This window comes from Alosa alosa, chromosome 10, assembly GCF_017589495.1.
Source record: "Alosa alosa isolate M-15738 ecotype Scorff River chromosome 10, AALO_Geno_1.1, whole genome shotgun sequence".
Taxonomy (NCBI): domain Eukaryota; kingdom Metazoa; phylum Chordata; class Actinopteri; order Clupeiformes; family Clupeidae; genus Alosa; species Alosa alosa.
The window spans coordinates 23,311,616-23,337,144 of NC_063198.1; the positions used below are offsets into that span (position 1 = coordinate 23,311,616).

Genomic DNA, 25,529 nt, shown 5'->3' on the forward strand with positions numbered 1-25,529 from the left:
CTGAGATCAGTTGCATTGTTTTTTTAATCAGGACAGCAGTTTTCAGATTACATTATGTGCTTACATAATTGCAAAATATGTACATGTACTAATTATATATATTACTTAATTGGGTATTGCTATTATATATACAGTTCTACTGAAATTACTTGGAAAACAAAATGTAAAAAAAAATGATGAATGATGAAATGAAAATTCATAAAAAATGGAGGATATGGCATTTTGGAACCAAACTCTTCATATTATATATATATATAAATAGTAGAGCTGAGGCTAGGCTATTTACCCCCTGTTTGACTGTCCCCAGTGTCCCCCCTGCTTTCCCGGTCTGTGCGTGTGTGTGTTTGTGTGTTACAGTATATATATATATATATATATATATATATATATATATATATATATATATATATTAAGTTTTAAAATACTTTTAGTCAGATCTGGATTATAGGCCTACATGGAGTGGCACTGTATGAGAAAATGATAGTAAATCAATATTATAGCAGGGAATCTTAATGTGCGGAATGTATAAAAATTCACAGATCATAAAAAAAATTCAGCCATTGTACCAGCTGAAGCGCAACGACTCTAAATCAGACCGGGAGTATTCAGACACACTGAAAAAAAGTCCTACATGTAAGTAGACCCTGTGGGAACGTAAACACTTTCCTCTCAAAACATTCCACATAAAAACAAATTGGAGGGTTATTTGGGTTGAGTATTTCCCTGTTAATCAGGATTTAGTCTACTAAATAATGTGTGTAGCCTAGGCCTATAAAACATAATTCAGGCTATCATGAACTAGGCTAAATCGAATGGGGCTGTTCCTTGAATTCACTATGAACTTTTCCAACTAAACCATTCTCAATCTTTTAGGGCCAGTATGAGTAAGACCTAGACCTCCTGACTAAAGACAACATCAATGGAGATTTTTGCTGCATCTTTTAGTCTGAGACTATGCATAATCTACAGTAACCTATGTTAAAGTTTTAAATAATGATGGTTGGATGAGCTTGGGAAACCTGCAGACTTGTTATGCAGCCTCCGGACCACCTGGTGGCAGAGATCAACCCAGAGGATAACACAATGCGAATTTTGCAGACGTTGGAGCGATGAGCTCATTTCCGACTCTAAAATTTATGAATTAACCAGAGCCCGTCTTATTAGACATTCTCTGAATTAACCTAACGTTAGCCTTCTTCATCACTTGCATTTACAAATAACTGTTCCTATATACTTGAATACAATTCTGTGTTTTTGTGATTGAAGATAAAGGAGGTTTGTGATCATAATTATTTTCCACGGCAAATGCATGTCTGCAAGGAAGGAATGCTACAGTAGCTCCAGACAGCTCGGGAACTTCACATTAGTTATCTGGTAGCAGCTAGACGTTAGCTAAATTGTACGTTAGCTATTTGATCAATGTTTATTTGTGGCTAAGTAGGCAAGCATTTGTTGTAGCCTATTATGTTAACGTTAACTTTCCCTTCGTTTGCAAACTTTCAGAGATAAAGCTCTTGTTAACATATTGTTTTCTGTCTTCCATGATTTCTATTGTTCACAATTAACTCCTGCAATCAGGCAAACAAATCACTTACGAAGACGTTTCTCACCGTTCTGGTCATGTCGGCGGCGGACCTGGATCTGTCACCGCCGGAGGTTCCGGAGCCCACTTTCTTTGAGAGTCTCCTCCGTTATGGACTCCTGCTAGGGGCCATCTTCCAGCTAGTCTGCATCTTGGCTGTGGTAATGCCCTTCAACAACAGCTACGAACAGGTGAGTTTTCTTTAAAATGTGATAACTTCATAACTCAAATAACTTCTTTAAAATGTTATAACTTAATAACTCCAATACTGATGAAAACGCTTGCAATTGGTTCGTATTAGTAAAATGATGTCTCAGTACATAGACCCACCTTATTAATTATGAGTAAGACTATTATAGTGGGTGTCTTTGTGGCGAGTACGAATACGAGTAGGCCTAATGTTGTTTTTAAGTGGCTGATTATGTGTATTATTTGTCAGTATGCATTCCATAAACTATGAAATTGAATCTGATCTAGCCTATAACCACCCTTTGTTTTCAGGAGGAATCTGCAGAGAAAAGTGAAACGAAGTCTGGAGACCAAACCAAGAAGGCCAAAGGGCCTGTTCCTCAAGCCCGCCAGAAACCCAAAAAAGAAAGTAAAAAGAAGAGATAAGTGTGTGTGTGTCTGTGCACATACTGTGTCTGTGCACACACTGTGTACCAGTGTATTTATGTTCCTGCAGTGATTCAGGCTTGGAAATGCTGCAGTTTTTGCATGAATCATTGATGTAAACACCTCCATGCTGAGGTGTTTTACAGCTCTGGCATCAACCAATGCTGTGCTATTTTATAGTACGGATGATACGAATGACCACTGAGAAATACTTCTTCAGTGCAAGTGTGTACTGTGGTGCTTGCAGCTACAGTCAACACCCTGGGTTAACACTACCAGTGACACATAATTACACCATGACATAATTACTCTGTGACTGGTGGACATGCCATTCTAACGAACATAAAACTATTGTTGTTTAACTGCTGACAAAACGACAGAGTTGATGTGTGAGCAAATCTTGACAGTATGGGATGCAATATTTTAACACAGACATCATGTTTTCTGTCTTGTTTTGTGTGTGTTTTTTTATACATTTCTATTAATCTCTTGGGATATCATGAGGGTGTCAGGGCCACTACTTAAGTTGCACACAGGATGTCAGCCTTCAGTGGGCCCTGTGTTGTTAAATCCAAATCGACCACTACATGTAATAAAATATTGTTCTTCAATGTAAAAATCCTGTTGTTGTGCAATACTTTTCTTCTGAATGTATTTAATGTTGTATGATGATCTAATAGATAAATCTTAAAATTACTGATCACAGTACCGATCACGTTACAGATCAAATTGTTTTTGGTTGATATTTTATTAAATCTCACAATTTATGAGATTACAGACTGTAAAAAGAATTTTGGAAATCTCAATACATGGTGTGAAAGTTACAGACATCAGATTATTTATTTAATGTACAGTTAAATACAGAATGCAGATGTCCTATGTAGAGATCTTATTCAGACATCAGATTATTTATTTAATGTACAGTTAAATACAGAATGCAGATGTCCTACTATGTAAAGATCTTATTCATCATATTATTTATTTAATGTACAGTTAAATACAGAATGCAGATGTCCTATGTAGAGATCTTATTCAGACATCAGATTATTTATTTAATGTACAGTTAAATACAGAATGCAGATGTCCTACTATGTAGAGATCTTATTCATACAAAAAGAAACTATAAAAAAAATGTGAAAAAATTATGAGAACTGATATTTACTTCCTTGCACTTGCAATTTAAGGCATAATTTCATGTTAACTTTAATAAAGATATGTGGTAGACAAAGATGTAAGTATAAAATAAGAAAGTAAAGTGAAAAGAGGCTAGAAGATTAGCTTTTTCCTCCCAACATTTTCTGAGGTGCAAGCTGGGGACTGTTTCTCCTTTACGTGTGCTCCCGTCCGAGGACTGGCATGTCCTTCCGAATGATGTCATTGACTGTGGACAAAAGCAAACAGATTAAGGATGCTTTGACGTCACATGATTTTTTTTTTTTTTTTTTTGCAAAGCTGATTATTGTTTGTCAGTGAGTTTGCTCTCTTTGCTTTTAGCTGTCTGTACTCTCTCTTCAGTGTGTATCTTGGCCACCTTCTCAGTTGTTCAGTTGGGGCACTGCCCCTCTTTTACCACTAGGTGGTGGCGTGTGGCTGCATACTACCCTGTCTCCTGGCAACCTTGGATGCTTAATTTGGTGGTGCTTCCTGTTGTTGCTCAGAGGAAAGTTGTAGTGGGCTATAAATGGAAACTTTCTCACCCATCTAAAAATAGGAGTGGGGTAGCAGGGACACACACACACACACACACACACAAGTCAAAAGGGGCTGTATTTGGGCTCTGAATGGAAACACCAGGATGAGTGGTGTCTGTCGTAGCTGTTCACATTATAGCTACCACCCACTCCAACACACACAAACACAAACAAAGTATTTGCTGTGTCGCTCCATGTGTAAGGTGGGAGCTCCTGCAGTCAAAACAGTCTGAACCCTACAGGGCAAACGAAACGCTGAACTAACCAGGGAGATGAAAGCATGCCATCTTGGCTGAAAAGTAACTTGTTGAAAACAACACATTTCTTCAATTCAGTCTTGTATATAAGGTGATTGTCAGAATGCTACTTTTGATTCACATGGCATTCCTTGCATTCCTTTGTGCTTTTCATTTTGTCATGCTTTTACCCAAGTATGGGTTAATGCAGTGTGTGTCTGATGCAACGGGGTATGTGTTTAGACACTGTGTACTCAGGTATGTGTTTAAACACTGTGTAGTGTGTACTCAGGTATGTGTTAGACACTGTGTACTAGGTAGTGTTTAAACACTGTACTCAGGTATGTGTTAGACACTGTGTACTCAGGTATGTGTTTAGACACTGAGTATTCAAGTATGTGTTTAGACACTGAGTATTCAAGTATGTGTTTAGACACTGAGTATTCAGGTATGTGATCGACACTGTTGCTCACTAGCACTTGGTCACAGTTAACCCAGACGTGAAGGCGTCTGTTACCGTTATAGCAGTGGAAAATTCTCAAAGGTGGAAAAACAGAGAAAGGTAGTCTCAGTGCCTCTTGCGTCATTTAAGTATTTCCCCACCTCGCACCTTCTACTGTGTGTGGCTAAACTGTGAGCACTTAAGATCCTGCGGCAGATCTGGCAGATACCTGACATGGTAGGCTACGTAGCGAGCAGAGAGCGATCCAGTCATTGTAAGATCGAAAAGAAAAAAAATAGCCTAATAGCCAAATTCTGAGAGAAGTCATGAAAGCGTCTGTGAAACCTCCAGGGAGTTCCATCTCAGATAACCAGGTCTTTATGTGGTGCAGATTTACATACCCGTGTGTGTGTGTGTGTGCGTGACAAAGATAGAGAGCTTGTAATGTGTGTCTGACTTTGTAAGGGAAAGAGAGACAAAAACTTAAATAAAGCACTACAAAATCAAAGTTCGGCATGGGTTCATTGGGTTTGGGTTTTGGGTTTGAATACTTGTGGGCTTTGGGCTGTACATACCCAAGAGTGTATGTGTAGGATAGATCATTTCTTGTGAGAGAGATGGAGAAAGAGAGAGAAGTGTGTGTGAGAGAGTGAGAGACAGAGAGATGGAGAGAGATACAGAGAGATGGAGGGAGAGAGTGCAAATGTGTTTTGAGGGGATCAATGATGCATCCTCTGTGACCTTGAGTGCTAGCTGTTGCGCGGATACAGTAGTCAATATTTAGCAGGATTTGCTCGGGCCTATTTAAAGTGGTGACCCACATACAGCCACCGGGCAGTGCAAGCACAGCACACGAGCCATGGACAGGGAGCAGGGACGAGCATCGGTTCCAGTCACTCTCAGACACACACTCACTCTCACACACACACATACACACACATACATGTACACAGCTGTCAACTGCAGACTTGAACCAGTCACTAAGCTAAGCCTTCTGAAGAGGTCTGTCTCATGCTTGTGTGTGTGTGTGTGAAAAAGAGAGAGCGAGAGCGAGAGAGAGAGAAATATATATATAAATATAGATACATATTTGTGTGTGTGTGTGAGGGTGTGGATTCAGGTTGTAGTGTGTATACTAAATTTAATTCAAGTTAACATGTTCAGATAACAAATACAGACAGTGCGGTAGTGCAGTAGCTGTCTGCAGCACACACTGCCCAAATATGGGGCATGACGAAGAATTCTAGAAGCATTGCTGAACAATCACTACGGTAACTACAGCTGATGATACACAAGGCTACTTTTTGAGTATTGTTGTGCGGGTTAATATCATGATCATCTTTAAGACCTCCACTTTTGCAGTTTGGTAAGATAAGGGTGTATTTTTTGCAGCTTTTAATGTATTATGAGAAAAAACTATTCAGACTTTTTGAAAACTTTCCCGACCTGCAGAAGCAAACTGCTTCACACCCACCATCATCCAGGTGGTCCAGGTACTCCTGCTTCACAGTCACCCGTCCTGGGATGGCTCCGCTGGGCTGTCCAGTGGCTGGTTGGAACCCCTGGTGCTGCTGCTGCTGCTGTTGCTGGTGGTGGTGGTGGTGGTGGTGATGCCCGTGGCTCTGACGTGGCACCGCCGGCGCTACAGCCCCCACCTGCCCGTAACTGCTCGGTTGCACGACGCTGGGCACGACGCCGGCATCAGGGAAGCGTGAGGCGGCCTCCTGGAAGCTGTTACTCATGACCACCCAGTGGTGTTGCTCGGCCAGCGCTGACCCGCTCGATGCCCTGGCACCGTAGCCAGCCGTCATGCCCAGGTGGTCAATGCCCGAGCCCTGGCTGTGGCTGTGCTGAGTGGCCATGCCAGCGGTCATCCGGCCTGGGTAGCTGCCAGCCTCCAGGAGGGGCTGGTACAGCACGGGGCTGCTGCCCAGGCTCCTGGCCTGTCGGTAGACGACCGGTGGGCACTGCAGCTGGTACTCTGGGTCCCGGTCAGCATAGGCACTGTGTATAGCAGCCTGTTGCTGCTGCTGGTGGTGCTGCTGGTGGTGGTTGTGGTGATGGGTGGACAAGACTGGCACGCCGCAGCCATCCAGGGGCATCTGGGAGGTCGTAGGGTGACCGTGACGGGACGAGGAAGACACGCCCAGGATCTGAGATACGGCACAGCCCAGCTGCCCGAACTGGAAGTCGTCCACCGGCTCTGTCTTTATGAACGGCACTGGAACACAACACACGAGACGCCAATCAGCCAGTCTCCACTTCAAAATGAGTACATTAAGCATTTTGCATTTCACAATATAAAAACAATACATTTTATATGAAAACAAAATGAAAATACTCTCGTCCTCTCCTCAGCAAGGATAAACAGTTGTGCAGTGTGTGTAGGTATAAATAATAAATAATGTGTAAGTAACATCTGTTATGTGCATTGGTACATTAATGCATTGACGTGTGTAGTGGACAAATAGGCCTACCTATATACTGCTCTTTGATAGAGCATGCAGTAATCTGTGAATGGTACACTCAATGGAAAATACTCTAATCTGTGAGGGTTTGTAACTGTAAGTATGCACCAATCTATAACTAGTGGGTAAGTATGCACTAGAGATGCACTGAAATTCTGGGCTAATACCAATGTTCAATATCGACCGATACTGAAGTTAGGCCAATATAGACCCTTTCAAGAGAGTTCCATTATCAGCATCATAGTTGGCCCCACAAAGCTTCCTTTTTAACATTCCATATGTTATTTTAATGCAGAGGAAGTAGATTGGGGCCCAAATAGAATGTTCAAGCATTGTTTTTGTTTACCTTGTTGAAAGGGTCTATATTGATGCACCCCTACTAATAATATGTAAATGGAATAAGCAGTGGAAAAGAATGTGTGAGGGCTTGAAACTGTAGGTAGCCATTCACTGACCGCTAGGTGTACAAGCAGAGAATGGCTCACCGGTGAGGGGGGTGTATGTGAAATGCTGGGGCTGACTGCGTTTCCTTCTCCCGTTGAGCACGTAGAAGTTGACTTTGGCTGGGCGGTAGATGGTGTTGTCACGATAGGGCGGGATCTCCACAAACAGCATACTCTGTGCAGGGGAAACACCAAAGCCATGCGTCACACTGGGGTTTGGCATGGGTCTCGTGTGTGTGTGTGTGTGTGTGTGTGTGTGTGTGTGGTAGAGAGCGAGAGGGATAGATGTTGCAGGTGTTCTGCTTCTGACCAATCTCCTCAGTGTACTCAGAGCCATGAATAGCAAACCACACAGGCCACATGTGTGGTGCATCCCGACAGTCTATTAGTGACCTGAACAAGGCAATCCTTGCATTCCTCAGGTCTGGCACTAACAAATACACTAACCAACAATATAAATGCAAGAGAATTCACGCCCATGTATCACAAGTAAAAGATCTCAGACTATTGTTCACAAAAGTGATAGAAATGATGGAATTAGAGAGCACTTCACCTTTACATTCAGTTCAAAGTGTCCACTGTGGATGTTCTGTATGCCAGTTGCACGCTCTCTCAAAACGTGTGTCAGAGGAATTGTGTGATGTGATAAAATTATTTAACATCTGCATGCTTTTTATAAGCATCTCTTGACATGTCAAACATGTCGGGTGAATGGGGGGTGAAGTTGCAGTGCTCATTATCAGTTTTTTTTAACATCCTTCAAATAGAAGTAAGCCTTTTAAGCGTGTATGGAAGAAATCATGTTTACATCCATTACTTCAATTAATAAAAAATGTTGGAGAAAATGCTATATTTACAATTTTGTTCAGTTTGTTATAACTCTCATTGGTACTTTTGCGTAATAAAGAATGAAATACTACAGTATACTGTTTGTCTCATGTACACAAAGTAATAGTATACTATTGCTTCACACAAGTGCTCCACAAACAAAGTGGAGAAGCTGCTTTTATCCATTATGCCCCAAAGCTATGGAACACCCTGTCTCCGTACATCAAGCAGGCGAGTTCAGGGAATATCTTTAAAAAAAGATCTGAAAACATACCTGTATAAGAGAGCATTTAGTTAACTCATCTTATCTTGTAGACTACTTGTTCAGATTATTCTACATTTGACTGCTGCCATTAGAGCTGCAGCCAGCCAGAAGCAGATGGACTCCCCTTATTAACTCAGGTTCAGCATTTGTTAGCAAAGCCTATGTATATTCTATTATAAGTATTTCTGATATGTTGCTGATTGGATCATAAACTGCCACAGCAACAAAGAGAAATGGCTGATTATTCTCTATTATTGTGTTACATGTTCTTATCTATATTTCTGATTTGTTGCGGATTGGATCATAAACGGCCACAGCAACAAAGAGGAATGACTGATAATGACTGGCTCTTCTCTATTATTGTGTTACATGCTCCAACTGTAAAGCACTTTGAGCTGCATTCTGTGTATGAGAGGTGCTATACAAATAAAGCTTATTATTATTATTATTATTATTATTATTATTATTATTATTATTATTATAGTATTACTGTTATATCTAATATGTTACAAAAACATTACCCCAAGTAAATTGTTCTGATCAATGAATAACCAGAAGTGCGTGACTACCTTTCCTTTCATTTCAAAAAACATTAACCAGGCAGGTCTAAAAATAAAATAACTTTTACATTTATATTTTCAAATAGAAAATACAAATTGTAAATGAGTTCAAGTTTTATTTACATTTCAAATAAGAAAATAAGTAAAACGGCTTCCTAGTATGCTGTGCTACCTGTCAGCAACCCCCACACACAGCCCTGAAGCCTGCCTGTGTGTCTTTGGAATGTTAGTGTTGCGTAACGGAAACCCCCTCTTTTGATGTGTGTGGGTGTGGGTGTGCGTTGGTGTGTTTTGGTGTTTCGATGAGCTGCATCTACTCACAGCCTGGCTCTTGTCTCGATCCACAGTGGCCTCGGCCTCCCAGATCTGAAGCCCATCTGCAAGGCACACACACACACAGACACACAACCACTGCTGTTACCATAGTGACAATGATTAAACTGATAAGCTCATCAGCTTATCAACGTTAAAAGCAACAGAAAAGATGGAAACATGGATAACTTGACACGTGTTATGTTGCTGCGGTTTTCACTTACACCCCTGTGAGGTAAGTATGTATTACATACAAAAGTGAGTATGTATTTGTGGCACTGTTATACTGGTTGTCCTATTCTGTCTCTGGGTTAAGCCACTGGCAGCGTGTTTCTCTAAGTGGGTCAGTTCTGGCAGTGGAAGCACGTCTGCTGCCTGTCACCAAACGTCAGGTATGGCGCTTTGCATGACCTGCCTGCAAGCAAACACTCTTCCACTCTCCTGTCTGCAAAAGCTGCCACCGCTGTGTCATCTCACACGGCCTACAGCCTACGCACGCACACACACACACGCGCATTTACACCTATACACACAAATGCGCGCACACACAAACTCAGACAAAGAGGAAGGGAAGGAGCACAGTGCTTGTAGATTGTATCTGTCCCTATCAAACCACATCCTTTAACACTGCTCACCTACCCGCTAGAGACAACACGCAGCGACAACAAAATACACCCACTCTCACACTGTATATGTCTGTTTGTGTATTTTGTGTGTATGTCTATAAAGGTGTGTGTGTGTGTGTGTATGTTGGTGTTCGAGTGGTCACATGCAGCAGTGACAAAAAAAGCAAAGAAAAACGCCCACTTTAGTTTCACCTCAAACTTTCTAAACTTTCAAAAAGCCAGAGAAACACATCCCATAATAAACAGTGGGTAGTATGACAAGTATCCTCCTATCAGCTGGGCGTCACTGGAAAATCACATGCAAATCCCCCCACCTGCCTGCCCGATGCTCTGGCCAGGACGTTGGCTTATACTCTGAGGGTCTATTTTGCTTTCTCACGTCTCTCTCTCGATCTCTCCCTCTATTGTGGCCGTGTGACCCAGTTGTGGCCACTGGCAGGCAGGCAGACCACTGGTGTCTAAGGGTGCGTGGGAGTGGTAGTGTGTGTGGGCATGTGGGATTTGTTGGCTGGCCGGCTAGATTTTCTGCATGTGTATTTTGAGTGTTTTTTTTCTCCCTCAGGTGTTTAGGCGCGGAGCCCGGCTTTGTGTAGCGGGACAGGACTGGCTGCTACTGTGCAAACCCTATACCCTCTCTCTCTCTCTCACTCTGTCACTCACACACACACACACACACACACACACACAGACACACAGACAGACACACACACAGACCTTTATGCTTATCCCTTCCTCTTCAGCAGCGTTAAATCCTATCATGCCGTGCGAGTCCCACTCGCATGCTTGTACACACACACACACACACACACACACACACACACACACACACACACACACACTACAGTCAAAGTAGAGCCCCAGCACAGACTTACTCATGGCCTGCAGCCTTTCTGACGACATGCAAACGAGTCAGAAAATACAACCTTAACCAAATACCATGCTAATACTGGTCTGGTTCAGTGCCCTGGGCACAAACAAATTGACCGGTCACTCCGCAACACAACACCACCACCCCTCCATATAATCATAAACGTGCCGCACACCTGAGAAACAGATGGAGGTGTGAGGCCTGACAAGGGCTAGTGATCAGACACAGACACTAACACGTCCAAGACGTTCCAATCCAGAGCCAGACGCATGCAAAGAATCTCAAGAAATTAATTCTTTACCAAGATGGAATTTGTTTGCCAACAATAACACTGTAACATTTTCAAGTGTCACATTCACAGAGTTATAATGATTTACTTCTGATATTTTGACTCCAAGTATCTTTCCCATGTAGTGAGTCTGGTCTTTATACACATTTCACGCACAAAAGTCATCTGGCTTCCTTACAGTGGCTGTTTCTTAAACTCGAGGATCCTCGAGGATTCTTGCTTGGTGGAACTGAGCCCTACCGAGTCAGATCCTTCAAACACAAGGCAAGGCTTCTTCTTTGCATTCGGAAACACACAATGGAACAGATTAGTGAGTGTGCAGGAAGCTGCAGGTGTGCATTATTGAAAATCAGGCCTTCTGCCCACTTCTTTTTGAAAAACAATGAATGCACCACTGTCAGTCTCATTCACTCTCATCTCAATCACTGTCATTGGAAGAGGTTTAAATACTCTTCCTAAATGCCTTCTTGCCACACGATTACGGTGTGAGAGTTCAAAGTTGTTGAAATTACCTGAGCCCATAGTTAATTTAGGCTACTTTACACAGTGACAATAACACAATGTTTACATATAAATATACAGTGGACTGCCTTGTTTAGTACAGATTTAAAATCCTCCATAAATGTGCGCACAGGATTGTGGGTGTTTCAAGCATGCTGAGGATACACACATGACAATTCTGCCAAACAAAGGAACGTGGTATAATTTGATGGATGCTTGATATTGGAACAGCACTCGATGACGTAACATCCTTCAAATAGCAGCCTTGAAGGATCCCTCCTTGAGTTTGAGAAACAGCCTGTGTGCATGGGCGGATTATGAACTTTCGGGCCCCTGGGCCCAGATGTATTAAGGGCCCCCCACCCACTTATTGTCGGATATGTGGGAGGGGGGGTTTGGGGGTCCTTCTCCAGAAAATTTTTAATTTGTATGATGTGATTTCCTGTATTCTGGTGCATTTTGGGGATGGCCAATACTAAATTCAATCAGATTCATAGCCTACATCTTGATGTGTTGATATTGAGGCAATGATTACATGCAAAGGCTTGGGCTTCAGGGCCCCCTGACCCCTTGGGCCCCTGGGCCTGGGCCCGGTAGGCCCGTGCAGTAATCCATCCCTGCCTGTGTGTGATTCTGCCAGGAGTTTGTTCATTGGTTGAGCTGAACCAGCCAGTATTTACTCCTTTAGTTAATTAGTTAGTTTAGTTAACCATTAACCATTCATCCAAGTCTGTGTACAGATATCAGGACCCTATGGACACTAGGTGACCAAGAAGATGAGTTCTCTGACTGTGTTAGAATCGTGGACTGTACCTTAAAAGCCAATGTTTTGTGTGATAAACCTTTATGACCATTTTCCTATACATGGACATGGAGCCAAGTTCTAGACTAAAGCTTTTTTCAGTGGAATTAAATTTTTGGGGGGTTGGGAAACCAGTCGTTAATGTTTCATGTGTGAGTGATGGAGATGACAGCTGCTCACCGTGGGTCTTCTCGCTGAACACCACTTTGGAGTCCGAGGTGAAGTTCTGGCCCGTCAGGATCATCTGCTGCCCGCCCAGAACTGAGCAGTGGTCAACATCCTGGCGCTCCACGGCCGGCAGCTCGTGAGCAGAGCGCTGTGCTGCTTACACGCACACAAATGCAGACACAAACGCTTAGACTGCCCATATATTGACAAATAGGCAAATTGCACTAAAAATAATGTGTGTGTGTGTGTGTGTGTGTGTGTGTGTGTGTGTGGTGCACCCACACATACTTACAGCACTCTATAATCTGAGAGGCCACCTGTAGGGAGACCCACTGTCCTCCTGGTTGGGGCACGTGAACCCTGAAAACCAGACGCACACGAGTGTTCTTACGCCCGATGTCCGTCTCACCCTTACGTAGCTCGATGTCAGCGTTGCGCAATTTCAGGATGCCTGCACAGTCAATGCTACAACACACAAGAGACAGCCCGTTCATCAGGATGCAGCCAGAACAGTAGTGCAGGACCATTGACACTGTGACTACATACCAGCTTAGTGAAAGCTCTTCTCTGTTTATGTGTCTTTGATCTAGTTTAATCGTCTCTCTAGTTCTCAGTTAAACATGGGGAACACTCTTGTGCTGTATGCTCTCTCTAGTTCTCAGCTATTCATAGGAAACACTCTTGTATTTCTCACCACATTGACCATCTGCCAGAGTGCCACAAAGATGTTATCAAAGTGTGTGTCTGTGTGTGTGTGTGTGTGTGTGTATGTGTGTATGTGTGTATGTGTGTGTGTGTGTGTGTGTGTGTGTGTGTGTGTGTGTGTGTGTGCGTGCAAACACTTATGTGTGCTTGTGTGTGTGTGTGTGTGTATGCGTGCACATGCTTGCGTCTGTCTGTATTTCAGTGTCCCACTGGATAGCATGTGTGTTTATGTCTGAGAAGTATATTGTGAATTTATGTGTGTGTGTGTGTGTGTGTGTGTGTTTATATTACTCACACTGCTTTCATGTTGTCTTTGGGGTCCAGTGGAATCTCAAGGACCTTGGTGCCGCTGATGATCCTCTCATGGCTAGACGTAGTGACGGTCTTGCCGGTGATGCGGTGCACCTGGTAGAAGGCGTGAGGCTTCAGCACGCGTTCGTCTGCTGTGCCAATGTACACCTGCAGGGCCAAAGGCTCGTGCCCGCGATACCCACGCAGCTGGCATCAAAACACACACAGTCAGATCGGACCGAGGCAGCATAGTAAATATAATGATGCCTACATGCCATACTGTATATAGACACCATATTAAACAATATGAATATGTTGATCCATACAATACATATCACCAGTCGAGCATTAAATCTTTTCAAATCTAAAGTAATCTGTACTATGTGTCATGTTGTCAGAAACATGCATCATTAAGTGAACCACACTCCAATGTCCCCTGACCAAATACCCATACATGACTCGTCACAGAGCCCTGTTCATTTTATTATTGCTTACGTACACTGCAAAAAATGAATTCTAACCAAGTGTTAATAATCTTCTATTAAGATCAAAGAATCTATATGGTATTTTTAGTATGAAAAGTCTTACCTAGTGCTCTCCCAAAGGATCATTTTGACTTAATTTAAGAAGACCTTGACTTATTTTAAGGAGTCTTATGAAGACAAATTTACTCAACGCACTGGCAGACAAATTTGCTTGTTTTTAGGACAAATTTGCTTAATGCACTGGCAGACAAATTTGCTTGTTTTCAGGATGAGATGTCTTAAAATAAGTCAAACTTTTCTTAAATTAAGTCAAATGATTTCATGAGAAAGCACTAGGTAAGTCTCTTTATACTGAAAACAATACCAACTATTTTTTTTTATCTTGATATAAGATTAACTAGATGTACCGCAGAGCGGTACAAAATATGACCGCCGCCCAGTCCAGCACATTTTTTCCACAAAAATAATTCACGCTGAAAGGCCTATATGATTCTAACTGTCTCACTAAATTGCATTATCCACACTCAATTCTCACTGGTATCTGCTAGACAACAAGTACCAAAACATGATTAGTTCATAGATTTCACATGTAAAATTGATTTTTATACAACCCCACCCCTATCTTGCCTGTTCATAATTCTGAGAAATTCTTGAATTGTTGTGCGTGTGTAGCGTGCACCGCGTTTATGTTTATGTGTGTGTGTGTGTGTGTGTGTGTGTGTGTGTGTGTGTGTGTGTGTATGTGTGTGTGTGTGTGTGTGTGTGTGTGTGTTTGTTTGTCTGCGTATGTGTGTTTGTGCATGTGCATGCATGTGTACATATGTCTACTGTGTGAGTATGTGTCATACATTATGATTAATGTGAATGTATGTGTGTGCGTGTGTATCTGTTTATGCACATGTGTGCACATGGAATGGGTTAACATGACCCTGGAGACAAACATCTGGAAAAAAATTGGTCATCCAAGGCCCTACGTTTCTCAAAATATTCACAGAAAACTGTGTCTGCCCTACCCTCCTTTCCGGCGGTCCAGTCCAGCGGGGCTTTACAGATCAAAACGAAAAAAAGCGATGGTTCCATGCTATCCATGTGGGGTTACATGCCCACTAAGTTTAAATACCCCGGTCTTTCAGTGTCCCAGGAATCCTTGTTGGTGTACGGTCACTAAATGTACACATAAATTATTTTATTGTAAGGCCCCCCATGAACGAAAGTTCACAAAACTTGGCATGCATTCGGAAGGTGTCATAATGATCCTACACTTTTAATTTCGTGCAGTTTTGACCATGTCAGCCAGAGACAGGGCTCTACAGTGCGCCCATTTCACTCGCACATGCGAGTAAAAATGATGGCGTGCGAGTGCTAAAAAACATATAGGCGCACTGGTGCGAATGACTTCTAACCATGTCAATGTTTGTCTACAAAATACACCGCAACATCGAGAAACATTACTGGTGCAAACCATAGAATCACGTCGCGAATGCAGCATAAAAACTACACCTCCCATCAACGTTAGCAGTTTCGCGTTGTGACTCGCTAGTAGTCACTTCTATCAAATCAAGAGCTGCGAAAAAAAGCGGAAAGTTAGACTAGCCAGCCAAGATGCAAAGATTGAAGAAACTAGATGTACGCAGAGCGAGCCAAAATATGACCGCCGCAGTCCAGCACATTTTTCCACAAAATAAATCACGCTGAAAGGCCTATATGATTCTAACTGTCTCACTAAATTGCATTATCCACACTCAATTCTCACTGGTATCTGCTAGACAACAAGTACCAAAACATGATTAGTTCATAGATTTCACATGTAAAATTCATTTTATACAACCCCACCCCCATCTTGCCTGTTCATAATTCTGAGAAATCTTGAATTGTGTGCATGTGTCGTACACGTTTATGTTTATGTGTGTGTGTGTGTGTGTGTGTGTGTGTGTGTGTGTGTGTGTGTGTGTGTGTGTGTGTGTTTGCCTGTGTATGTGTATTTGTGCATGTGCATGCATGCTTACATATGTCTACTGTGTTTGTCATAAAATATGATTACTGTGAATGTATGTGTGTGCATGTGCACTGCAAAAAAACTGTTATTAGTACAAGATAAAAAATAACTAGTTTGTTTTGTTTTCAGTATATAGAGACTTACCTAGCTGTGAAATCATTTGTATTTAAGAAAAGTTTGACTTATTTTAAGACATCTCATCCTGAAAACAAGCAAATTTTTCTGCCAGTGGGTTAAGCAAATTTGTTTCTAAAACAAGCAAATTTGTCTGCCAATGTCTTGATAAGACTCCTTAAAATAAGTCAAAGTCTTCTTAAATTAAGCAAAATGATCTTTCGAGAGAGCACTAGGTAAGTCTTTTCATACTAAAACAATACTAAATAGTTTTTGATCTTATTTTAAGCACATTAGTTTCATTTTTTGTGTATCTGTTTATGCACATGGAATGGAATGGGTTAACATGACCCCTGGAGACAAACATACGGAAAAAATTGGTCATCCTAGGCCCCTCACGGTTCTCAAGATATTCACAGAAAACTGTGTCTGCCCTACCCTCCTTTCAGGGGGTCCAGTACAGCAGGGGGCTACAGATCAAAACGAAAAACGATGGTTCCATGCTATCCATGTGGGGTTACATGCCCACCAAGTTTCATGGTACCCCGGTCTTTCAGTGTCCCAGAATCCTTGTTGGTGTAATGGTCACTAAATGTACACATAAATTATTTTATTGTAAGGCCCCCCATGAACGAAAGTTCACAAAACTTGGCATGCATTCGGAAGGTGTCATAATGATCCTACACTTTTAATTTCGTGCAGTTTTGACCATGTCAGCCAGAGACAGGGCTCTACAGTGCGCCCATTTCACTCGGCATACGCGAAGTAAAAATGATGGCGTCGAAAGTGCTAAAAACATATAGGCACTGGTGCGAATGACTTCTAACCATGTCAATGTTTGTCTACAAAATACACCGCAACATCGAGAAACATTACTGGTGCAAACCATAGAATCACGTCGCGAATGCAGCATAAAAACTACACCTCCCATCAACGTTAGCAGTTTCGCGTTGTGACTCGCTAGTAGTCACTTCTATCAAATCCAAGAGCGCGCAGAAAAAGCGGAAAGTTAGACTAGCCAGCCAAGATGCAAAGATTGAAGAAACTAGATGTACCGCAGAGCGGTACAAAATATGACCGCCGCCCAGTCCAGCACATTTTTTTCCAAAAAATAAATCACGCTGAAAGGCCTATATGATTCTAACTGTCTCACTAAATTGCATTATCCACACTCAATTCTCACTGGTATCTGCTAGACAACAAGTACCAAAACATGATTAGTTCATAGATTTCACATGTAAAATTCATTTTATACAACCCCACCCCATCTTGCCCTGTTCATAATTCTGAGAAATTCTTGAATTGTGTGCATATGTGCGCAGTACACGCTTATGTTTATGTGTGTGTGTGTGTGTGTGTGTGTGTGTGTGTGTGTGTGTGTGTGTGTGCGTGCTTGTGTGTTTGCCTGTGTATGTGTATTTGTGCATGTGCATGCATGCTTACATATGTCTACTGTGTGAGTATGTGTCATACGTATGATTACTGTGAATGTATGTGTGTGCGTGTGTACACTGCAAAAAACTGCTTATCTAATAAAATCTAACCAAGATTATTAGTCTTATATCAAGATAAAAATAACTAGTTTGTTTTGTTTTCAGTATATAGAGACTTACCTAAACTTTCTCATTAAAATCATTTGACTTAATTTAAGAAAAGTTTGACTTATTTTAAGACATCTCATCCTGAAAACAAGCAAATTTTTCTGCCAGTGGGTTAAGCAAATTTGTTCTAAAAACAAGCAAATTTGTCTGCCAGTGCGTTAAGTAAATTTGTCTTGATAAGACTCCTTAAAATAAGTCAAAGTCTTCTTAAATTAAGTCAAAATGATCTTTCGAGAGAGCACTAGGTAAGTCTTTTCATACTAAAAACAATACTAAATAGATTTTTTGATCTTATTTTAAGATTAATAACACTTGGTTAGATTTCATTTTTTGCAGTGTATCTGTTTATGCACATGTGTGCACATGGAATGGGTTAACATGACCCCTGGAGGCAAACATACGGAAAAAATTGGTCATCCTAGGCCCTACGGTTCTCAAGATATTCACAGAAAACTGTGTCTGCCCTACCCTCCTTTCAGGGGGTCCAGTACAGCAGGGGGGCTACAGATCAAAACGAAAAACGATGGTTCCATGCTATCCATGTGGGGTTACATGCCCACCAAGTTTCATGTACCCCGGTCTTTCAGTGTCCCGAATTCTTTGTTGGTGTACGGTCACTAAATGTACACATAAATTATTTTATTGTAAGGCCCCCCATTAACGAAAGTTCACAAAACTTGGCATGCATTCGGAGGGTGTCATAATGATCCTACACTTTCAATTTTGTGCAGTTTTGACCATGTCAGCCAGAGATATTGTGATGAAAACACCTAATTTTTTGCTTTTTAATTTTTAACTAGGTGGCGCTATACATGAAATAAGTGGTAATGGGATGGGTTGACATGCCCCCTTAAGACCAACATACAAAAAAAAGGTGGACCTCCTAGGCCCTACGGTTCTCGAGATATTGACAGAAAACTGTGTCTGCCCTACCCTCCTTTCGGGGGGTCCAGTCCAGCGGGGGGGCTACAAATCAAAACGAAAAACGATGGTTCCATGCTATCCATGTGGGGTTACATGCCCACCAAGTTTCGTGTACCCTGGTCTTTCAGTGTCCCGGGAATCCTTGACGGAAATTTGAACATGCGAAAAAAAAAAAAAAAAAAAAATCTGACTAAACCTATATGACCACCGCTTCGCTGCGCGGTGGTCATAATAACACTTGGTTAGATTGTGTTAGATAAGTAGTTTTTGCAGCATAAACTGAGGGTGTTCATAAGCAAAGACAAACTTGGACAGGGGACATATGAAAAACAGCTATCACACTTCCCTGTCAACAGATTCCATTTTAAATGTTTGGGTAACTGAGAGGCAGGCTGAATGGCCCTTGTCTAAGTAAACTATACATAACACCACAGTAGCATCACAGTAGCAAGTATGGCAATTTTAATATCTATCGCATCAAATGCTGCATGTCATTAAGATCATTTTTAAGTCATAATGACAGTGAGGACCTTTATTTTGCAGTTAGTTTTTAGTTGTTCAAAACATTACTGAAAATCAATAGCTACAGCTTAGAGATGTGAGAAAAGTATTTCTTCAGACACTTGTCTGTTTGCGCAATTGACTACCAGTAAACTAACAGTTTTCAGTTTCACAGACTTGGAAAAAGGACTTGATTTGGATACATAAATCGGCGGAGGTCTGTCTGGCACTACAGTGATGTCTCTGACTGCAGAGGCAGACGCAGGCGACTAGAACGCGGGCGGGACAAAGGCTTCTAGACTGTTCTTCGTTCTGTCAATGTCTTCTACAGGAAAGCCACCACACCTTAAGCCCTGCAACAACACAACTTCCAGAACGCAACAAAGGCCCCTAAAGGAGGTCTTTGACTGAACAGGGGTGTGTTTCCCAAAACCATAGTTGCTAACCTGTTAGCAACAAGCTCTGACTTAATATAACTTAACTAACATTATTCTCACTAAACATGGATTCTTAACACACTGCTTTAACTCAATTTTGCACAAGTGCACGTCTGACTTTTTAAAATGTTAGCATCTTTAGTTTTTCATCTTTAATTTTACCTTTTTTATCTCATCTTTAAAACTATTGGACAGTTATGTACAACTGACCATTTTATGGTACACTATAGTTGGTTATTAAATATTGCCATTTACTGGCAGCTCTCCAGTGATTATTAAAAGCCTATCAAAGATCTACAGAAAAGACCAATTAACAGTCAATACTCTTCAACAGCTAATAAAACATTATCTGGGAGAGAGGGTGAGTGTGTGTGTGTAAAAGTGTAAAAGAGGAGAATGTGTGTGTGTGTGTGTGTGTGTGTGTGAGAGAGAGAGAGAGAGAGAGAGAGAGAGAAAGAAAGGGCTGGGTAGAGACAGGCAGCGAAGTGACCCAGATAGCTGGGTCTAGTTCTAGTGCAGAGCTGTCAAATCCAGATGATGCCGGGGGCGAGCCAGCTCTGGGCCACGTGTGGAGGAGACTCGTCTGCTGTTATCTCTTGGCAGACAGATAGAGCGGTCAGAGTGGAGGATGTTAATTTCCATACACAGGGTCTGTTCGCGCTCAGCTCACGTGTGCTGCAGTAACAGGGAAACGGCCTATCTCTCTCCTGCATCTCACAGACCTGGGCGCTGTCTCTCTCTCACTCCTCCTCCCATATCACATTTTCTCTCTCATCACTCTCTTACTCTCTCTCATTCTCTCTCTGATTGACTTCTCAAACCACAGCCTTCTTCTTCATATTTCAGTGCAATTTCCATATTTAAAACTCTACCAGGATGACATTGGCTCACATTTCTGTGTTTGCATTGCCAAACTAAACTAAGTCTATGTGACAACAATAAGGTAGAACTTCTGTCATCACAACCCCCACCATTCCTTTTGATCTCTTTTTCACATCAGTCTCTCTCTTTTTCCTTCCATACTGTCAGGCGTGCCTTCAAATTCGCAAACAGTGGTGAACGTTTGCAAACAGTTTTCCTATGCCTTGAGCTTTCGGCGAATGTTTGCGAACAATCGCAAACAGTCTGAGGAGGTAGTTCTCCGCGAACATACAGGGGAACTGCACGTGAGTTTGACGAAGGCAACAATGCAGTTACAGTACTGTTACAGTGGAATGTTAATACCAAATCTTTCAAATGTAACTGTTCAAAGAGAACATGTTCACCACGAACGTTCACCACTGTTTGCCAAATTTGAACGCACCTTAGCTCTCCACTTTCACTCTGTTGTTGTCTTTCTCACTGTCCTCATCTCCCCCCATCTTTATTTCTCTCCCTTTCTCTCTCTTTCTCTCTCTCTCTCCAGTTCTCTTTTTGGCTGTCCATCGCCTGTGTCTCCCATCTCTCTCCTCACACTTTCACTGGCACACTCTCTCTGTTGTTGTTTTTTTAAATTCAAATTCACGCTATACGCTATATTGGCATACAGTATCTAGAACTCATCAAGACTAAATAACAGTCATAAAATAAAATCTGTGAATCAGTGTTTCCCACAGAATTGAATTCTATTTGTGGTGGTAGGTTTGCAGAATTAACTTGAATGCAACAGTTTTTAACAAATTAGCGCAGCGTGGTTATGATACAGATTTAAGCACAATTTAGCCAGTCGACTTTTATGCCAACAATTGCAGGATTGTTAATGTTTTCTTTAAATGTGCATGTAGGTAGTTGAGATACAATAAGAGGCTGTGCAAAGGTGCACATAGCTCTACTATAAACCAATTCCATCCAATTTAAATAGTACAACATGGAAAATCATTGTGTGGTGGTCAGTGTTGATATTGTGGTGGGGCGCCACAAATAAGTCAATGTATGGGAAACACTGTGTGAATACAATACATCTCTCTCTCTCTCCACATCTCTACCTCTCTCTCTCTCTCCAGTGCTCTCTCTCTCCCTGTCTGGTGTATTTCACCTGCACCATGGGAAGACTACCCCCGACCAGCACAGATAACTACCTAACACCATTTCTAGCAGAAATAGTTTTTCCAGTTCTCATTTTTACTCTGTCCACATCACTCCTTCGCATTCTCTCTCTCTCTCTCTCTTACTCACCTGGACGACGGGGTGTCCTCCTGATGGGGCTTTGACCGCTCCGCGGCTGCCCTCTGTCTCGTAGTGGGCGCGGTGGTACTGTTTGGGCTGCACCTCCAGCCGCAGCTCCAGCTGGTCCGTGCTGCTGGGCAGCGACCACTCCAGGGAGGGCAGCGAGGACACAGGGGCACTGTCGAGGGGGCAGTAAGGCAGGTAAATGCATGGCTCTGTATTAGACTGTCCCCAAACCCATCATATGAGTGACCACTATCACCGGTGTGAGACACTATTTGTGGCTTTTTGTGTTGCTACCTTATCTTACACAGGAACAATCCACAAATATAAAAACAGTGTATGGGATAGGAATAGAAGACTGATTTTGATTTTTTTCTGATGACATAAGCTGGTGTCTGTATGTTGGTTATGCACCTAGGCTCTTAAAGGATTTTAAATGTAAATGAGACCTAGAGAGAGGTCTAATGATGTCATGCACCTGGTGACAAACCACATCCCCAGTGACAGACCGAGCTGGTGTGTGTGTGTGTGTGTGATTCTGCTGAAGTAATTTGTGGTGTGTTTGTGTTTGTGTGTGTGTGAGGTGTCATCTCCATCCTGTCACACACTCTCTGACTGACAGTGGCCACCTACTACTGTGTGTCTCCACCACGACCATGATCCTGACCGTGAGTGTGTGCCCCCCACCCACCCCCACCTACCTGCACACGCCGTGGGCCAACTGAGTGGGCCAGCCAGGTGAGATGACGTAGTAGGTCTCCAGGCTGACGGCAGGCTCTGGCTTCACTTCGTGCTGGTAGTGCAGGCCGCCCTCAGGATGGTTCTCCTGGTACATGGCGCCCCCGAAGCTCCCACGCACCATCTTAGTGGGCACAGGCTTGGGCAGGCTGCCACTGAGGCTGCTGACCAGCTCCAGCTCGTCAAACCCGCCGGGACCCCCAGCGACGGCGCCGGCTGGCCCAGAGTCGTAGCGGTCATCTGGGTGGGGCGAGGGGCTGCGGGAGCGGGGGCAGACCCGACCGGGGTTCTGGTACTGGTCATAGGTGCGCTTGCCCTTGGGGGAGGCCGAGCGGGAGCCGGGGTGCGGCGAGGAGGACCGGCGTCCAGCCAGGAAGGTCTCCTCAGTGATGCTGTTGCGCGGGGAGGTGGTGGGGGAGGTGCGCGGCGAGCCGGCCGTGTGGAGGCCCTGCAGCCGAGGACAGATCTCGGGCAGCGCTGTCGGGGACACGCAGGGCGACGTCCAGGGTGAGCAGGCCTCCGACCAGCTGGTGGATGAGTTGCTACTGGCCGGGCTCAGGCATTGCGTGTCACCGCGGTAATTGCTGCTTTCGTAGTAACCGGGCACGGTGAGTGTGGGGCGCGGGCCGATGTCCAGGGGCTCCGTGTGCGAGTGGTCATGGGGGTGCAGCTCTGAGTAGGTGATCTCGATGCGTGGACCACCGGGGCGCAGGGGGTGCTCCAGAAACTCCCCCAGCTCGGCCTCCAAGCTGGGCAGGCTATCGGTGGTGGGGGCCCCGGGGTGGTACGGGGAGTCACACAGGGACTCCAGGCTGTAGGGAGTGTGGTTCTCTTGAAGGCAGGACTCAGGGCTGAGAGTGTCCTGGGCATCATGGGCGTTTGGATCCTCTCCTGCACAGACAGGAGAGTAAGCAGTCACACAGAGATAAACAATGGGTATCACCCGTATATATCAATCACACAGTCACAGGTTTGCATAAAATGTTAATATAATTAAGAATCTTAATATGTACTTTACATAGCCTCGAAGTGCGCAGAAATTAATATAGGCCTAAAATACATTTCTTCCATAATATATTAAATCAGAACTGGCTTATGTAAGGGCTTTGTTTAAAGTTTTTGTTAAAATATATTCCTCTGTTGCCAGGCGAGGTGTACACCCAAAGTGTATGCACATAACTGCCCATAAGTGTATGCAAAAGTGTATGCACATTCAACTACATAAACTGAAAATCCATGACGGCTACATGTTCACTTCAAATGTCCCCCTCATAGTGGCGCGCTCAATGCACGTGAGAGGAAAAAAACTGTCAGTGTACCTGTAAAGCAAACCCCGCTGCTCTCTAATTTCCCCTGGGGATCAATAAATTATCTATCTATCTATCTATCTATCTATCAAATGTGTAGAATTTGCCGCTTATGACCCACACAATTGGCCTACATCCCAAACACAATAGGTTGCGGCACACATTCTTAGTGTTGTTGCCTGTGAGTGATGTTCTTCTATGTAACTGAAAATAAAGTCTGCACCAACCTTGTTCATCCTCATCGTTTCCTGGCGGGTTGTAGAGAAACAGGTGGGGAAAGTCCAGTTCTTCTTGACCATTCCCTTGTGACATGTCGTCGGGGAGCCCCGAGGTTGGGGGGTCCCCTTCATAATAGACTGAATTCATTTGTCTCTTTCCAATATTCTTTACGAAACTGTGAGAAGCAACACTAGAAATAACGAATAAGGTTGTAACGACCAAATAATATAAAGTACAATGGCACGAGCTTCAATGTCTCCTGAAAGTCACAACAGCTTATCAAATTACACCAAAATGAAAATTATTTGCGCAGTTAAAGTCCCAGGGGAGTCTCGTCGGATAATTACAAAAGTCGTGCATCCAAGAGCAAATTGAACGGATCAAGTGCGCGACAGAGTGAGCGAGAGAGCGAGAAAAAAATCGCACAGCAACTTCCTGTTTGAAAAGAAAGGATGTTCTGCTGAAACAATTGGTGTAGGCTACATTGCTTTTTGTACATTAGCGGTTGTCCCCACTAGGCTAAAGACTTTCAATCTATGAATTTGATGAAAGGCTGCAATGCATCGTCAGTCAGTCGAAACGCAGTCTGAGAGTTCTGAGAATAACTTGACCGCTTTTTCCTGTGAATGTGTTAAAAAAAAAAAAAAACAGTATCAGAAACACTGACCAGACAAATTCAAGAATAGGCACATTTGGGCTTTTTATTTCGCTGATTTATTTTATGTCATGTCTACGCACATTGTGTTTGTGTAGCAGGCCTAGGCTAAATTATAAGTAAACCATTTGCATCACTTAACTAACAGCCGTTAGGTGGCGCCATAGTCTAGCATGTGTTCCCCAATCACTGAGTTCGTATGCTGTGATAGCCTACTAACAGTAAACTTGTGGCGTTATCACATAGGCCTACGCTATCACATAGCCTACGTTAAGTAGTAGTAGCCTACTTTGTTAAATCGGCGACATTTCAGTGAATAAATTAGCATTTGTGGTCATCCTCAGAAGCACATTTTTATATAGCAATATAAGTTTAACATAACACATGGCTTATTTTTGTAATTAAGATAATTAAGTAGGCCGAGGCTAGGCCTACTAAATAAATATATATTTTTTTAAACTCTTATCTGTCAAGAGAACAGGATTATCAATCAAATACTTTAAAGTGAGATGATATGTGTCTCGTTCTGTTATTAAATTAACAGGGGAGATGCTAGTCAACACTAGATTATATCTGACACTGACAGGGTAATGCAAATTTATATAACAGGTGTTAGTGACGTATGTCGACTCTTTGTTGACAAAGGGTCTATTGTCATCACCACCTGACACTGATCTCTCTCTCTCTCTCTCTCTCTCTCTCTCTCAAATTC

At 42.8% G+C, this 25,529-nt stretch overlaps 2 protein-coding genes across 4 annotated transcripts; one reads left to right on the top strand and one right to left on the bottom strand.

The window, feature by feature from the left end:
* The first annotated feature begins 1,103 nt into the window (after positions 1–1,103).
* manbal (mannosidase beta like) lies at positions 1,104–2,835 on the top strand. 2 transcript variants are annotated; one of them, XM_048255219.1, is made up of 3 exons: positions 1,104–1,275; positions 1,579–1,773; positions 2,084–2,832. In XM_048255219.1, exons 2-3 carry the CDS (start codon positions 1,621–1,623, stop codon positions 2,195–2,197), a joined length of 267 nt encoding a protein of 88 aa, XP_048111176.1. In that variant the 5' UTR covers positions 1,104–1,275; positions 1,579–1,620; the 3' UTR covers positions 2,198–2,832. The 2 variants fall into 2 exon arrangements, with proteins under 2 accessions (XP_048111176.1, XP_048111177.1); XM_048255220.1 differs by lacking the exon at positions 1,104–1,275 and adding an exon at positions 1,282–1,399 and having other exon boundaries at positions 2,084–2,835.
* A 177-nt stretch (positions 2,836–3,012) lies between these two features.
* Positions 3,013–24,521, bottom strand: LOC125302042 (nuclear factor of activated T-cells, cytoplasmic 2). Of its 2 annotated transcripts, none has more exons than XM_048254993.1 (10): positions 24,171–24,521; positions 22,600–23,527; positions 21,905–22,073; positions 13,697–13,899; positions 12,989–13,161; positions 12,709–12,849; positions 9,452–9,507; positions 7,520–7,652; positions 6,041–6,787; positions 3,013–3,578 (listed from the first exon to the last, which is right to left on the bottom strand). In XM_048254993.1, exons 1-10 carry the CDS (start codon positions 24,307–24,309, stop codon positions 3,526–3,528), a joined length of 2,742 nt encoding a protein of 913 aa, XP_048110950.1. In that variant the 5' UTR covers positions 24,310–24,521; the 3' UTR covers positions 3,013–3,525. The 2 variants fall into 2 exon arrangements, with proteins under 2 accessions (XP_048110950.1, XP_048110951.1); XM_048254994.1 differs by having other exon boundaries at positions 6,013–6,787.
* Between the last annotated feature and the right edge of the window lie 1,008 nt (positions 24,522–25,529).

Bases quoted from the DNA above. Each gene is read 5' to 3' on its own strand.
- manbal (XM_048255219.1), top strand. From the start codon at position 1,621: ATGTCGGCGGCGGACCTGGATCTGTCACCGCCGGAGGTTCCGGAGCCC. The intron at 1,774-2,083 runs GTGAGTTTTCTT...CTTTGTTTTCAG, and splicing joins TCAACAACAGCTACGAACAG to GAGGAATCTGCAGAGAAAAG.
- LOC125302042 (XM_048254993.1), bottom strand. From the start codon at position 24,309: ATGAATTCAGTCTATTATGAAGGGGACCCCCCAACCTCGGGGCTCCCC. The intron at 23,528-24,170 runs GTTGGTGCAGAC...CTGTCTGTGCAG, and splicing joins AAACGATGAGGATGAACAAG to GAGAGGATCCAAACGCCCAT. The intron at 9,508-12,708 runs GTGAGCAGCTGT...TGTGCCTTGCAG, and splicing joins GTTCAGCGAGAAGACCCACG to ATGGGCTTCAGATCTGGGAG.